Source organism: Diorhabda carinulata, chromosome 10, assembly GCF_026250575.1.
Source record: "Diorhabda carinulata isolate Delta chromosome 10, icDioCari1.1, whole genome shotgun sequence".
NCBI classification, from domain to species: Eukaryota; Metazoa; Arthropoda; class Insecta; order Coleoptera; family Chrysomelidae; genus Diorhabda; species Diorhabda carinulata.
In genome coordinates, this window is record NC_079469.1 from 2200933 (window position 1) to 2217033 (window position 16101).

The following is a 16101-nucleotide window of genomic DNA, read 5'->3' on the forward strand; positions in this document are numbered from 1 at the left end:
TAAACTTTGAAAATTAATTGTTAAGGGTTCTCATATATTCGTAATCAATATAAAACATCTAGAAATACCTGGTTTTATTGGGAAATTGATTCAAGATAAAATGAAAAGTTACTAATTTAAAAATAATAATGTATTATTGATTCACAATACACAAAACGAACTGTAGTCGCCATTATTTTATCACGTAAACATTTTAGTGAAAAATGTTTTGCATAATTTAGCTACTCAAAATGAAATTTTATATGTTTGTGGAGAGATTAGATCTTATAAATAAATTAATTTTATCAAAAATATTTATTTCTGAATATGTTTACAAATGAAAATGGTATTGATATATTTCACTCGATAAAACCGGTGTTGTCAGATCAATAAAATTTACGAATATATAACTATTAATATATTTTACTTAGGAATTTTAAAAACATTGTAAAAATAAAGTAAAATTAAAATAAATCTATTGTTTTTTATGTGTTTTACGAAATTGTAGACAAAAATTTTGTACATTTTTTAAACATACTCAGAAAACCCATTATCAGAACGAAGATGCTGCCACATGCTCGTCTTGGAAATGATTACATTCCAAAGAAACTTCTGAAAAAAAGCAATTCCGCGACATCAAGAATTTATGTAAGTGGTTTTTTCATATACACGAAAGATTTTAGAAAAGAAGAATATACAGAGTAAACCGTAGACGTTTTATAATTAGGTTAGGTTAGTTTTATAATTAGAATAAAAATTATACGAATTTCAAAGATCAACTAGAAGAATGTAGCAAAAATAACAATATACAAGGTGGAGATAAAAAGATTATAAGACGATAAAAAATACGTTATTAAGTATGAGTATATTTTACATGACATGTTGGAGAAATAAGATAATTTCTTTTTATATTGAAGTACATTAACCTCTTGAACTAATCTGTTCATTATCTAATAATCATTAAAACACAAAAGACGTCATCTTTCTTAAAGTCCATCTCTGTTAAAATGGTCGATATTCGTTGTGCGTCACACGGCGCATGATCGTACCTGTTGCCCGCGTGGGTCCTTTGAGATGCTGGGAGAATCATAATTAAAAAGTGTTTTTACCATAAATCTTTATAGAAAATGAGTAGATTCACTTAAAAGTATTGTCAGTTATGAAGATATGTGTTGTGAATTAGTGAAAATACTTAAAACACGTTTTTGGGTGAGTATTTTTTGTTGTTAAAATGAAGATTGGGGTCTTTAATTTTGCATATACAATCCACTAATATCGACAAAAAACTTGTTTGGAAGCTCCTATTTTTGATTTGATAATCAGATTATATGATATGATATAAAATAGACGTTTAAAATAAATATATTATTGTATGAAATATAAAATTGTGCTTTATTTAGAAACAAAATATAATTATTTTTCAACTAAATTCGATGGATATCGATTCGTTTTTATGGGAGAAATAAATACAAACAACAGAAACTTGTTTTTTTGTACTTTTATTTTTAATTTTGAGGTTATGTCGCAAACCAATTGATGTAAATTGTTTGATTTTTATTCACTACAATTTTTAGAAGAAACATCTTATAAGATAGATTATTTACTTTTTCGTAGTATAAAATAAATAATTTACGTAAAGTATACCAGGTTTAAAATAATGAGTTTCATTTATTTATGAATGTATATACGATGGCGAGTCAAAAAGTCAATTTTCTCACCTGTTATCATATAACCTAACCTAACTTATCATATAAGTTAATATTAGTAATTCCAATGGGGTTGTTATTTGTTTTCTGACATAATTTGAACAAGCTGCGTTTTTTATATAAAAAAGGAAATAAGTAATTTAGTGAAAAAAATTATAGCTGACACCAAGGATTTAGCTGTCAGAGACTATTACTTGTTTCCAAATAAAATCTTGGTAAAAGTCGCTTTTTTGAATTCCAATTAATGGGTTTTTTCTTTAGTATTTTGAAAAAATATTCCATTTTTCAATTAAATATTGGCAAAAAATGGCTTTTCCAAATACAGTTTGAACAAAAAATTTTTCATTATTCAATTTTACAAAAAATGGCTCCCCTTATTTCGATTTGGACAAAAAATGACTCCCAAATCAAATTTAGACACAAAATATGTTGTCCAAATTCAACTTGGACAAAAAATGATTTTTCTATATTCAATTTGGACAAAAAATGGCTCCTCCTATTTCGATTTGGACAAAAGTGACTTTCCCAAATTAAATTTGGACACAAAATGTGTTGTCCAAATTCAACTTGGACAAAAAATGATTTTTCTATATTCAATTTGGACAAAAAATGGCTCCTCGATTTGGACAAAAGTGACTTTCCCAAATTAAATTTGGATGAAAAATGTGTGGTCCAAATTCAACTTAGACAGAAAAAAATACTTTTTCTTTATTAAATTTTGACAAAAAATGACTCCCACTATTTCGATTTGGACAAAAGTGACTTTCCCAAACTAAATTTGGACAAAAAATGGGTGGTCCATAATCAATTTGGACAAAAATGGCTCCTCCTTTTGCGATTTGGACCAAACATTCAAAAATGACTTTCCCAAATAAAATTTGGACAAAAAATGTGTTGTTCAAATTCAACTTGGGCAAAAAATTCCATTTCCATATTCAATTTTGACAAAAAATGGCTCCCCATATTTCGATTTAGTCAAAAAATGATTTATATTTCAACTTCGACAAAAAATATCTTTTCTATTTTCAATTTTGACAAAAAATGATTTCTCCATTTCAATTTGGACAAAAAACATCTTCTTCTAATTTAATTTGGACAAGAAACTCAACTTAGACAAACGAATTCTTTTTCCATATAGAATTTGGACAAAAAATGCGTTTTCTAAATTAAATTTGGACAAAAAAATGGCTTGCCCAAATTTAAAATGGTTAAATTTGGATAAAAATGACTTCCCCTTTGAAATTAGGACGAAAAATGGCGTCTCCAAATTCAACTAGACAAACAATTCTTTTTCTATATCAAATTTCCCCAAACTCAAATTTAAACTTGTACCAAAAATAGTTTTTTTAACAATTTCGAGTATACATACGTGTATATTCAACCCTCAAGGACATCACCTGAATCTTTATTTTTCGTTGTTGTCTACACCAGGATTTGTGCTCGACTTCGGTTAGTAACCCACTTAACCACGGCGACCACTACGTCAACGACAAGTGTTTATTAAAAAAGAAGAAGAAATTTCTTTTTTTTTATTACTGATTAATTCATTCAATTACAAAAATAATCACCTCTCTTTTTTCAAATGTAATCGGCATTTGTACTACTATTTTTGAAAACAATCTCAAATATATTCAAATGAGTCTGCTTAATACCCCTTTCTACACGTACCGTATTGATTAATGTGTCGAGTTTTAGAATTTATACGAGTTTAAATGTTTCGTAACTTTATTTTCCAGTTTCGTTTTATTCAAGTATTAGAAACAACGTAATTAAATGTAAAACTTTCGATCGAATTTTTAACCCGTTAAAAAGTTTTTTCACTACGCTATAATTTTACAAATAACCTTCAAATGTTTGCTTATGAGAGTTTACTAGCGTTTTAAAATTGTCGGGTGATTGTCAAAAGATGGTTGGTCATAATTAAATAATAACTACGAATTCTTTAATATATTTTATACCACCCGTATAATTTATAAATATTATGAAACGTTACATTTTTCAAATTATTATTAATTACTTTTCAAATTTCGTTTTATAATTTAAAGCAGATAAAATTTGTTGGTTATAAATAAGACGTAGAGATGGCGATGTTATGTTTACATGTTAGAGTAATCAACGCTTAGAATCATATATTTCTTTATAAAACATTTACATCTACAATTACAGTCTAAATTTTACATTCCATATACTTTTAAATAAAACATAACCACACTTTTTATACGTTTACAAGAGTTACATTCATTTCATTAAAAACAGTTTAATTAAAACTGTCGTGGGTATTCACCAGTCATGTTTTATCGAAAGATTGAATGTCTTCATTTCCCCGTTCGTTATATATTTAATTCGTTTATTTGGAAAAGCGACAAAGGAAAACGAAAACCCCATTCAGTAGGGAGTTTTAAATCGAAGCCATATCTTATTATGTGAAGACCGCCATTTTTTCCCGCGTAATCCATTCAAGAATCCAATTTATTCGAAGACCACTTACACCGAATTTTTTCAAAGACTCGGTTTTTAGCTACCATTTAACTTTGGTATAAACAAAAATCTAGGGATTGTTAATTTTTTTTTTCTATTATATTATATGAAAATATTTTTAAAATGTTAAAATCGTATTTAGAAAAATATAAAATACGTTGTACGTCTATGTTGTTAAGCTAGGTCGTTATTTCGAATAGAAACCACCTCAACTCATCATATCAATAAAGGAATGTACTTCGAAGGCTTGAAGCATCCTTAGACAAGGATTCTCTTGTTATTAACTTTGTTTTTTGGTCCTAGAAGTAGTAGAATCAAGCTAAGAACTGTACGTGAACAATCGCGTAACTTCGTCTAGTATCGTATAAGCTCGGTGACACAAAACTATACAAATTTATTAATTTATTTGGAATATTTACACATTACGAGAATGTTTCAAACCTTATTATGATAAATATATTCAATAAAATAATTTAACAAATTGTTTTTACTAATTAAAAATAATTAACAGAGTCGAAATTTACAGGATGATACTTTTGTTAACTGACGTTTCTTCGTAGTACTGATACTTTCTTTTTTATGATGACGTCATACATTTGGGCGATTGTAAATGTTATCGACAGCAATATAAATAAGATTCGATACGGTAATTTACAATTTCAGAGCTCAGAATGCATCAAGGTGCATTCCTCAGCACCGGATGGACTCGAGGAGGAGCTTCCGAAGTCGTTCGTCGAGCTCATCCCGCTTCCGGTGCCCAATGGAACGTTCAAGTCGTCAGGGGGAAAGTCAACGGAAAATGTCTTTGGAACGCCTGTAAGGCTCTCAGTCTAGGTTTGCTGTTGATGGTATTAGGAGCAGCAATGGCCACCATAGGTGAGCATATACGAGGGCTAATCATAAAGTAAGCTACTAATTAAGTATTTTTAAGTATTTTTCGCGACTTGGAAATTCTATAGGCAGCTAAACATTCAATGTGACGTAAAAAATATTTGGCATAAATTAAATCGAGTAACCGTAGGAAATTTGTCTATTAAAGTATCTTTTATGAGGTGAATATGAAAAAAATTGATCGGAAACGTTGTTTAGAATCAACATCTAGACCTTTCTACCGAATTTCGAAATTTTCGAAATTCTCAAATACCTTTGAATATTTCTGTTTGTGTTTGCTAACCTTTGAAATGTCTCCGGGATCACTATTGCAACCTTGAATCAACTCTGAATGTTTCTGATGGCCTTGAACCAATGCTGGAAGCTTCTATAACATTATTCGGACATATCTGTGTTAATCTTGATTCTAAGCGTCTTTTTGTACACCACGAACTATCTCCGGACATTTCAAGTAACCTTAAACCAAAAATAAAGGTCTCTACTAACTTTAAACCTATGCTAAACGTCTCTATTAACCTTCAACTATCTCTGGACGTCTGTATCAACCTTCAACCACCCCTGGATGTCTCTTCTAGTCTCAAACCAATGCTAGATGTCTCTATTAACGTTCAATCATCCTTTCGATATCTCTTTTAGCCTTGAACCAATGCTAGACGACTCTATCAACCCTCAACTATGTCTGGACATCTCATCTAGCGTTGATCCAATACTAGACCTCTATATTAACGTTCAATAACCTTAGGACGTCTGTTTTAACCTTTAACCAATGCTAGACGTCTTTTTCAGCCTTAAATCAATGTCAGACGTCTCTATTAACCTTTAATTATCTCTGGACGTCTCTTCTGGCTTTGAAGCGATACGAGACGTCTTCAACTAATTCTGGACGTTTCTTCTAGCGTTGATCCAATACTAGACCTCTCTATTAACGTTCAACCAGCTTTGGACATATTTTTTATTAACGTTCAATAATCTTTAGCAGTCTCTTTTAACCTTTAACCAATGCTAGACGTCTCTATCATCCTTCAACTATTTCTGGACGTCTGTTTCAGCCTTAAATCAATGCTAGACGTCTCTATTAACCTTTAATTATCTCTGGACGTCTCTTCTGGCCTTGAAACTATACGAGACGCCTTAAACTATTTTTGGACGTCTCTTCCCGCCTCAAACCAATGCTAGATGTCTCTATTAACGTTCAATCATCCTTTCGATATCTCTTTTAGCCTTGAACCAATGCTAGACGACTCTATCAACCCTCAACTATGTCTGGACATCTCATCTAGCGTTGATCCAATACTAGACCTCTATATTAACGTTCAATAACCTTAGGACGTCTGTTTTAACCTTTAACCAATGCTAGACGTCTTTTTCAGCCTTAAATCAATGCCAGACGTCTCTATTAACCTTTAATTACCTCTGGACGTCTCTTCTGGCTTTGAAACGATACGAGACGTCTTCAACTAATTCTGGACGTCTCTTCTAGCGTTGATCCAATACTAGACCTCTCTATTAACGTTCAACCAGCTTTGGACATATTTTTTAGCCTTGAACCAATGCTAGACGTTTTTATTAACGTTCAATAATCTTTAGCCGTCTTTTTTAACCTTTAACCAATGCTAGACGTCTCTATCATTCTTCAACTATTTCTGGACGTCCGTTTCAGCCTTAAATCAATGCTAGACGTCTCTATTAACCTTTAATTATCTCTGGACGTCTCTTCTGGCCTTGAAACTATACGAGACGCCTTAAACTATTTTTGGACGTCTCTTCCCTCCCTCAAACCAATGCTAGATGTCTCTATTAACGTTCAATCATCCTTTCGATATCTCTTTTAGCCTTGAACCAATGCTAGACGACTCTATCAACTCTCAACTATGTCTGGACGTTTCTTCTAGCGTTGATCCAATACTAGAACTCTCTATTAACGTTCAACTATTCCTGGACGTCTGTTTCAGCCTTAAATCAATGCTAGACGTCTCTATTAACCTTTAATTATCTCTGGACGTCTCTTCTGGCCTTGAAACGATACGAGACGCCTTAAACTATTTTTGGACGTCTCTTCCAGCCTCAAACCAATGCTAGATGTCTCTATTAACGTTCAACCATCTTTGGACGTCTTTTTTAGCCTTAAACCAATGCTAGACATCTTTATTAACGTTCAATAATCTTAGGACGTCTGTTGTAACCTTTAACCAATGCTAGACGACTCTATCAACCCTCAACTATGTCTGGACGTTTTTTCTAGCGTTGATCCAATACTAGACCTCTATATTAACGTTCAACCATCTTTTGGCGTCTTTTTTAGTCTTGAATCAACGCTAGACGTCTCTACTAACCTTGAACTATTGCTAGACCTCCATTTTCTTCAAATCAACAAAAGTTGCTCCACTCAAAATGCCGTAGCTCAAAAACTAATGATAGGACAGGTGGCAAATTTATATACGAGTATTTTGAAGGTTATGGCCAACTGAAAATCATATGGATTTAGTACTAGTAGCGCCAGCTATGTGTCAGCCTACCTTTCAAATGTTGATACTAAACAATCCAGTTAAATAACTCGTCATTTATATTCAATAAATACCCAATTGTTCGAAAGTAAAACTACGTCTTCCGCTGATAAGGGCCTGACTCCGGTAAATCAAATTTATATTATTTAAAGAATCGTTCGACGAGAAACGTCTACTAATTTGTTTTCTTTAGGTTATTACGCCGATCATCTATCAGCAACTCCGGAGTTCAAAGGAAACTTCACGTTTCGAACGAAAAACGAAACGAAAAGTTTCCATTTGAACAATTTATCCTACGCCGGTCCTATCGTAATGGGTGTCGGGGGTAAGTTAGACAGGTCTTCGAATTAAATAAACTGATAAACATTTTATGAAAACGTCGTCAGGTTTTATCGTTGTGGCGGCTTGCGTTATGACTTTCGAAGCGCGCGATTCCGCAGCTAAAGTCGTACCGGCTAGATTCAAACTGAGTACGACGGGTCCTCCGAGCGTTTGCGGTCACGGCAGCTGTAGCAGTAGACACAGCTCGTTGAAAACATCGGCGGTGCAGGTAAAAATCGTTTTTTGAGATTACAATTTGTGATACAGGGTGTATTATAGGTTCAAACGATGACTCAACACCCTTATACTCATCAGAGCACGTCCTCGACGGATAGAAGGGCGTTGACTCAGTCTTTTTTACATTTTTCTAGGGGCCTTGCGTTGGAAACGCAACAGAATAAGAATTTGCTCAAACTTCCGCAGGTGGGTTAAACGTTTAGTTGGTTGTATGAGATATATTATTTAGTTTCTCGATAGGGATCTATAAATAGAAGTCCTTCCGCTCCTGATCTTGTATTAGAACGTACGGAACAGCCTCCATCGCCGCATATCCGTACGCCCGTGCCCCAAAAATCTAATACGAAGCCGAAGACTTTCGCCGCATGCGCTCTACTTAATCCGGGTCTGCTGCAGAGACATGCGCTGTCCGTTGACGAAACGGCGGGAAATTATAGGTAATAAAATAAAAAAAATTTCCTGGTTTTTCAAATTTCTCCCGTAGAAAATTCCCAATTTATCGTTTTCGGGTTTTTGGGGAAATTACTAGTATTTTTGAGTTTCTCAATATTTTCTCTATACTATCTTTCGAATTTTCGCATTTCTGAGTATCCCTATTGAAAAGTTTCTGATTTTCTTACCTCGGAAAGTTTCTGAGCACCGTTCATTACTACTACTACTACTTGTTTTTTTTTTCTATTAAAGTTTGTGGGCTTCAGCGTTTACAAATATCTGAGTTTTTGACTCTGTTTTTCTAAGTCACAGAATTTCTGAGTATACGAACATTTTAAGTTTCTAGCACCTCAAAGTTCAAAGTTTTCGATTTTCCCAGCTTTGAAAATGTCGGGAATTTTTGATATTCTTAGCACTGAAACTTTTAAAATTTCTGAGCAATCGTATTTATGGAAACCTGGATTTTCTGAATGTTCAATATTTTGAGTATCTCTACTTTTGTATTTTGAACTTCATGATGTTCCGAATTTCTTTACGTCAAATTTTCTGAGATTAACGGTCTAGAAAGAATTTTCTTATTTCTGAAGAACCAAATTGTTAAAAACTCAAATTTTCGTGTTTCTGAGAATAAGAGCTCGTGATCTTTCGTGTTTCAAGGTTTCTAAATCCTCGTATGTCTAATTTTCTGAGTTTATAAACGTTTGAGTTTCTAATTTCGTCGATAAGACCCTATAAATTGAATATTTCTGAGTTTCTGATATTCCTTTGCATTAATTTATGAGTCATCGTATTTCTGAGTCTTTGACTTAATGAAAGTCTAAATTTTCGACTTTCTGAGTAACTAAACTTCTAATTTTCCAGGTTTCTGAGTTTCTAAATGTTCGAAAATCAACATTTCAGAGTTTCTGAAAATGACGGGTATTCTGATTTTATATTTTTTGGATTTCTGAGTTACTGCCATAGTAAGTTCTTCGTTTCCTGATACTACAAATGACTTTTTTCTGAATTTATGAGTCACCAAATTTCTAGAAACTGGATTTTCGACATTATAGGCTTCTGAGATTGAGTTCTCGAACTTTAGAGCTACCAAATTGTCAAAAACTTCGAAATTTCGAACTCCTCAGTACTCAAGCTTCTAGTTTTTTGTATTTCCGGATTTCTGAGCTCATAAATGTCGAATTTCAGTTCATGTTTTTTCGAATGTTCGAGTTTCTATGTTTCGAAAAAGTGTCTGGAATGAAGTTATCAAAATTTCTGAGATACCAACCTAATTAAAATCTAAATTTTCTACTTTCTGAGTAATTGATTCTTCAAGTTTCTGGTTTTCTGAGTTTCTAAATGTTCGATATTCTACATTTCAGAGTTTCTGCATTATCTGAGTTTGTTTTTTGGGTTTCTGAGTTACTGCTATAGTAAGTTCTTCGTTTCCTGATACTACGAATGACTTTTTTCTGAATTTATGAGTCACCAAATTTCTAGAAACTGGATTTTCGACAATTTAGGCTTCTGAGGTTGAATTCTCGAACTTTAGAGCTACCAAATTGTCAAAAACTTCGAAATTTCGAACTCCTCAGTACTCAAGCTTCTAGTTTTTTGTATTTCCGGATTTCTGAGCTCATAAATGTCGAATTTCAGTTCAGGTTTTTTCGAATGTTTGAGTTTCTTTGTTTCGAAAAAGTGTCTGGAAAGAAGTTATCAAAATTTCTGAGATACCAACCTAATTAAAATCTAAATTTTCTACTTTCTGAGTAATTGATTCTTCAAGTTTCTGGTTTTCTGAGTTTCTAAATGTTCGATATTCAACATTTCAGAGTTTCTGCATTATCTGAGTTTGTTTTTTGGGTTTCTGAGTTACTGCTATAGTAAGTTCTTCGTTTCCTGATACTACGAATGACTTTTTTCTGAATTTATGAGTCACCAAATATCTAGAAACTGGATTTTCGACATTTTAGGCTTCTGAGGTTGAGTTCTCGAACTTTAGAGCTACCAAATTGTCAAAAACTTCGAAATTTCGAACTCCTCAGTACTCAAGCTTCTAGTTTTTTGTATTTCCGGATTTCTGAGCTCATAAATGTCGAATTTCAGTTCAGGTTTTTTCGAATGTTTGAGTTTCTTTGTTTCGAAAAAGTGTCTGGAATGAAGTTATCAAAATTTCTGAGATACCAACCTAATTAAAATCTAAATTTTCTACTTTCTGAGTAATTGATTCTTCAAGTTTCTGGTTTTCTGAGTTTCTAAATGTTCGATATTCAACATTTCAGAGTTTCTGCATTATCTGAGTTTGTTTTTTGGGTTTCTGAGTTACTGCTATAGTAAGTTCTTCGTTTCCTGATACTACGAATGACTTTTTTCTGAATTTATGAGTCACCAAATTTCTAGAAACTGGATTTTCGACATTTTAGGCTTCTGAGGTTGAGTTCTCGAACTTTAGAGCTACCAAATTGTCAAAAACTTCGAAATTTCGAACTCCTCAGTACTCAAGCTTCTAGTTTTTTGTATTTCCGGATTTCTGAGCTCATAAATGTCGAATTTCAGTTCAGGTTTTTTCGAATGTTTGAGTTTCTTTGTTTCGAAAAAGTGTCTGGAATGAAGTTATCAAAATTTCTGAGATACCAACCTAATTAAAATCTAAATTTTCTACTTTCTGAGTAATTGATTCTTCAAGTTTCTGGTTTTCTGAGTTTCTAAATGTTCGATATTCAACATTTCAGAGTTTCTGCATTATCTGAGTTTGTTTTTTGGGTTTCTGAGTTACTGCTATAGTAAGTTCTTCGTTTCCTGATACTACGAATGACTTTTTTCTGAATTTATGAGTCACCAAATTTCTAGAAACTGGATTTTCGACATTTTAGGCTTCTGAGGTTGAGTTCTCGAACTTTAGAGCTACCAAATTGTCAAAAACTTCGAAATTTCGAACTCCTCAGTACTCAAGCTTCTAGTTTTTTGTATTTCCGGATTTCTGAGCTCATAAATGTCGAATTTCAGTTCAGGTTTTTTCGAATGTTTGAGTTTCTATGTTTCGAAAAAGTGTTTGGAATGAAGTTATCAAAATTTCTGAGATACCAACCTAATTAAAATCTAAATTTTCTACTTTCTGGGTAATTGATTCTTCAAGTTTCTGGTTTTCTGAGTTTCTAAATGTTCGATATTCTACATTTCAGAGTTTCTGCATTATCTGAGTTTGTTTTTTGGGTTTCTGAGTTACTGCTATAGTAAGTTCTTCGTTTCCTGATACTACGAATGACTTTTTTTTGAATTTATGAGTCACCAAATTTCTAGAAACTGGATTTTCGACATTTTAGGCTTCTGAGGTTGAATTCTCGAACTTTAGAGCTACCAAATTGTCAAAAACTTCGAAATTTCGAACTCCTCAGTACTCAAGCTTCTAGTTTTTTGTATTTCCGGATTTCTGAGCTCATAAATGTCGAATTTCAGTTCAGGTTTTTTCGAATGTTTGAGTTTCTTTGTTTCGAAAAAGTGTCTGGAAAGAAGTTATCAAAATTTCTGAGATACCAACCTAATTAAAATCTAAATTTTCTACTTTCTGAGTAATTGATTCTTCAAGTTTCTGGTTTTCTGAGTTTCTAAATGTTCGATATTCAACATTTCAGAGTTTCTGCATTATCTGAGTTTGTTTTTTGGGTTTCTGAGTTACTGCTATAGTAAGTTCTTCGTTTCCTGATACTACGAATGACTTTTTTCTGAATTTATGAGTCACCAAATATCTAGAAACTGGATTTTCGACATTTTAGGCTTCTGAGGTTGAGTTCTCGAACTTTAGAGCTACCAAATTGTCAAAAACTTCGAAATTTCGAACTCCTCAGTACTCAAGCTTCTAGTTTTTTGTATTTCCGGATTTCTGAGCTCATAAATGTCGAATTTCAGTTCAGGTTTTTTCGAATGTTTGAGTTTCTTTGTTTCGAAAAAGTGTCTGGAATGAAGTTATCAAAATTTCTGAGATACCAACCTAATTAAAATCTAAATTTTCTACTTTCTGAGTAATTGATTCTTCAAGTTTCTGGTTTTCTGAGTTTCTAAATGTTCGATATTCAACATTTCAGAGTTTCTGCATTATCTGAGTTTGTTTTTTGGGTTTCTGAGTTACTGCTATAGTAAGTTCTTCGTTTCCTGATACTACGAATGACTTTTTTCTGAATTTATGAGTCACCAAATTTCTAGAAACTGGATTTTCGACATTTTAGGCTTCTGAGGTTGAGTTCTCGAACTTTAGAGCTACCAAATTGTCAAAAACTTCGAAATTTCGAACTCCTCAGTACTCAAGCTTCTAGTTTTTTGTATTTCCGGATTTCTGAGCTCATAAATGTCGAATTTCAGTTCAGGTTTTTTCGAATGTTTGAGTTTCTTTGTTTCGAAAAAGTGTCTGGAATGAAGTTATCAAAATTTCTGAGATACCAACCTAATTAAAATCTAAATTTTCTACTTTCTGAGTAATTGATTCTTCAAGTTTCTGGTTTTCTGAGTTTCTAAATGTTCGATATTCAACATTTCAGAGTTTCTGCATTATCTGAGTTTGTTTTTTGGGTTTCTGAGTTACTGCTATAGTAAGTTCTTCGTTTCCTGATACTACGAATGACTTTTTTCTGAATTTATGAGTCACCAAATTTCTAGAAACTGGATTTTCGACATTTTAGGCTTCTGAGGTTGAGTTCTCGAACTTTAGAGCTACCAAATTGTCAAAAACTTCGAAATTTCGAACTCCTCAGTACTCAAGCTTCTAGTTTTTTGTATTTCCGGATTTCTGAGCTCATAAATGTCGAATTTCAGTTCAGGTTTTTTCGAATGTTTGAGTTTCTATGTTTCGAAAAAATGTTTGGAATGAAGTTATCAAAATTTCTGAGATACCAACCTAATTAAAATCTAAATTTTCTACTTTCTGGGTAATTGATTCTTCAAGTTTCTGGTTTTCTGAGTTTCTAAATGTTCGATATTCTACATTTCAGAGTTTCTGCATTATCTGAGTTTGTTTTTTGGGTTTCTGAGTTACTGCTATAGTAAGTTCTTCGTTTCCTGATACTACGAATGACTTTTTTTTGAATTTATGAGTCACCAAATTTCTAGAAACTGGATTTTCGACATTTTAGGCTTCTGAGGTTGAATTCTCGAACTTTAGAGCTACCAAATTGTCAAAAACTTCGAAATTTCGAACTCCTCAGTACTCAAGCTTCTAGTTTTTTGTATTTCCGGATTTCTGAGCTCATAAATGTCGAATTTCAGTTCAGGTTTTTTCGAATGTTTGAGTTTCTTTGTTTCGAAAAAGTGTCTGGAAAGAAGTTATCAAAATTTCTGAGATACCAACCTAATTAAAATCTAAATTTTCTACTTTCTGAGTAATTGATTCTCAAGTTTCTGGTTTTTCAATTTTTTTTGGTTTCTGAGCTACTGGTAGACAAGGTAGGTAGGTACTTAGTTTTTGGATTTGGAGCATCAGGGTTATAAAATTTCCGAGTTTACATCAGATTAAATCATATATTTTAGGTTAAGTAATGATTCCATACATCCGTGCGGAAGTCAGGGATCCATGGCGATGGATTTACATTTAGAATGCCCCGTAACACTCCGCATCAAAGATAAACGTAGAAACCCACTAAAGAGACAAAGGAGAGTCGACGAAGAAGTCAGCCACGTACAAGATGAAACAATTAGACGAAGCTCCCATTCTTGTTCAGTCAAATTACCAAACCACAATTTGAAAGACACTTCCAAAAGGGGTAAAATCAATTATTATATTGCCTATGGTGCCATTTTGGATAGTTCGTTCGTTTTAGGAGGTTCGGCGCATCAATTACCAACACATTACACTCACTGCCGATCATCTTCGACGAAACGGAGAAGCTCCAACGCGTCCGATGTCGGTTGTAGATCGAGACCGAGGAAAAGAGATTGCGCCATCGCCAAGGGAAAATTAGAAAGAGCCATAAGTTCGGATTCAAGACTTCCTGGTTTGTAGTAATAATATTCGAGCTTACAACTCATTTAATGTCTATTTTCTACAGGCGTTTCTAGATACCCTCCTCATAGAACTCCTCAAGTTACACCAGAAGTTAGTCCACAAATTTCTCCGCAACCAACACGCGCTCAAAATTCTTTGGAGGTAGATCCGGGAGGTAACTGTGAGGATATTGAGGTTAGGTTATCTCAACACAGTGTACATTTTAGTAACAGTTCTCAGAAATGAGGGAGGTCGTCGTGGTGCTGATGACGAAATTTTTCGAATGAATGTATTTGGTAATTTTTTTTTCGTATTCTGAGAACAAGAAAGAAAATGGAGTTCAAAATTCGAGTTTTGCCGATATCTTAGGTCAAAAGTTTCTGAGCGTCGGAGCTTTTGAGTTTGAGATATGCCAGCCCTCGCAATTTCTGATCACACGATGCGCTGCTCCTAGATTCAAAGTTTCTGAACTTTCTGAAGCAAAAGTATTTGGATTTTTTTGGGATTTTTGAGCTTACGAAATTGATGTGTCTGAGCATACGGCGTTTCTGACTTTCCGGTTTTCTGATCATCCCGAATTTCTGAGTATCTGGATTCTTGGTGTCATGAGTGTTCATGATTTTCTGAGAATCAAATTTTTCGAAGTACTAGATTCCAATGTCCTAACTTTCTGAGCATCTGAGTCCTTCAGTTTTTAAAATTTCTGACCATCCACTTTTGTATTTTTCTGAGTTTCCGATCATTTGAATGTTATAATTATCCGAGACCTTCAGTTTTGACCATCCAATTTTGTATTTTTTTAAGTTTCTGAGCGTCTGAAGTTTCAGTTTTGTCGAAATGTCAATATCTCAGCTTTCTGAGCATCCTAGTTCTTAATTCGTTTCTGTTTCAAAATCTCCCGACTTTCTGAGAGATTTCTTAAGTTTTCAATATTTAATATTCTGAGATTCTGAGCTAACGAAATTGCAATGTTCCACGTTTTCAATCGCTTGAATTTAGTGTATTTATTTTATAACTCTCAGACTTTCTGAGCATCCGAATTCTTGGGTTTTCAAATTTTTAAAATTCTGAGCTTACGAAACTCCGAATATCTGAGCATCTGTATCTAGCGGATTATTGTGTGATATACTCTCCTGTTTTCGGAGCCTCCGAATTCTTAATTTTCTAAGCATCTGTTTTTCTGAGCTCACGAAATTCTGATTTTCCGAGCATCTATTTCTTGCGGATTATTGTGTGATATACTCTCCTATTTTCTGAGCCGCCAAATACTTAATTTTCCATACATCCGTTTTTCTGAGCTCACAAAATTCTCAGTTTCTGAGCATCTGTATCTAGCGGATTATTGTGTGAAATACTCTCCTGTTTTCGGAGCCTCCGAATTCTTAATTTTCTAAGCATCTGTTTTTCTGAGCTCACGAAATTCTGATTTTCCGAGCATCTATTTCTTGCGGATTATTGTGTGATATACTCTCCTATTTTCTGAGCCGCCAAATACTTAATTTTCCAAACATCCGTTTTTCTGAGCTCACAAAATTCTGAATTTCTGAGCATCTGTATCTAGCGGATTATTGTGTGATATACTCTCCTGTTTTCGGAGCCTCCG

The 16101-nt window shown here is 33.3% G+C and overlaps 1 protein-coding gene across 2 annotated transcripts; it reads left to right on the forward strand.

Annotated features, from left to right (window-relative positions):
* Positions 1 to 520: 520 nt before the first annotated feature.
* Positions 521 to 15233, forward strand: LOC130898996 (uncharacterized). 2 transcript variants are annotated; one of them, XM_057808646.1, is made up of 9 exons: positions 521 to 627; positions 4827 to 5039; positions 7752 to 7883; positions 7945 to 8108; positions 8159 to 8302; positions 8357 to 8553; positions 14045 to 14277; positions 14335 to 14508; positions 14563 to 15233. In XM_057808646.1, the coding sequence occupies exons 2-9, from the start codon at positions 4835 to 4837 to the stop codon at positions 14742 to 14744; spliced, it is 1431 nt and encodes a 476-aa protein (XP_057664629.1). In that variant the 5' UTR covers positions 521 to 627; positions 4827 to 4834; the 3' UTR covers positions 14745 to 15233. The 2 variants fall into 2 exon arrangements, with proteins under 2 accessions (XP_057664629.1, XP_057664630.1); XM_057808647.1 differs by lacking the exon at positions 521 to 627 and adding an exon at positions 1018 to 1188.
* The last annotated feature ends 868 nt before the right edge of the window (positions 15234 to 16101 follow it).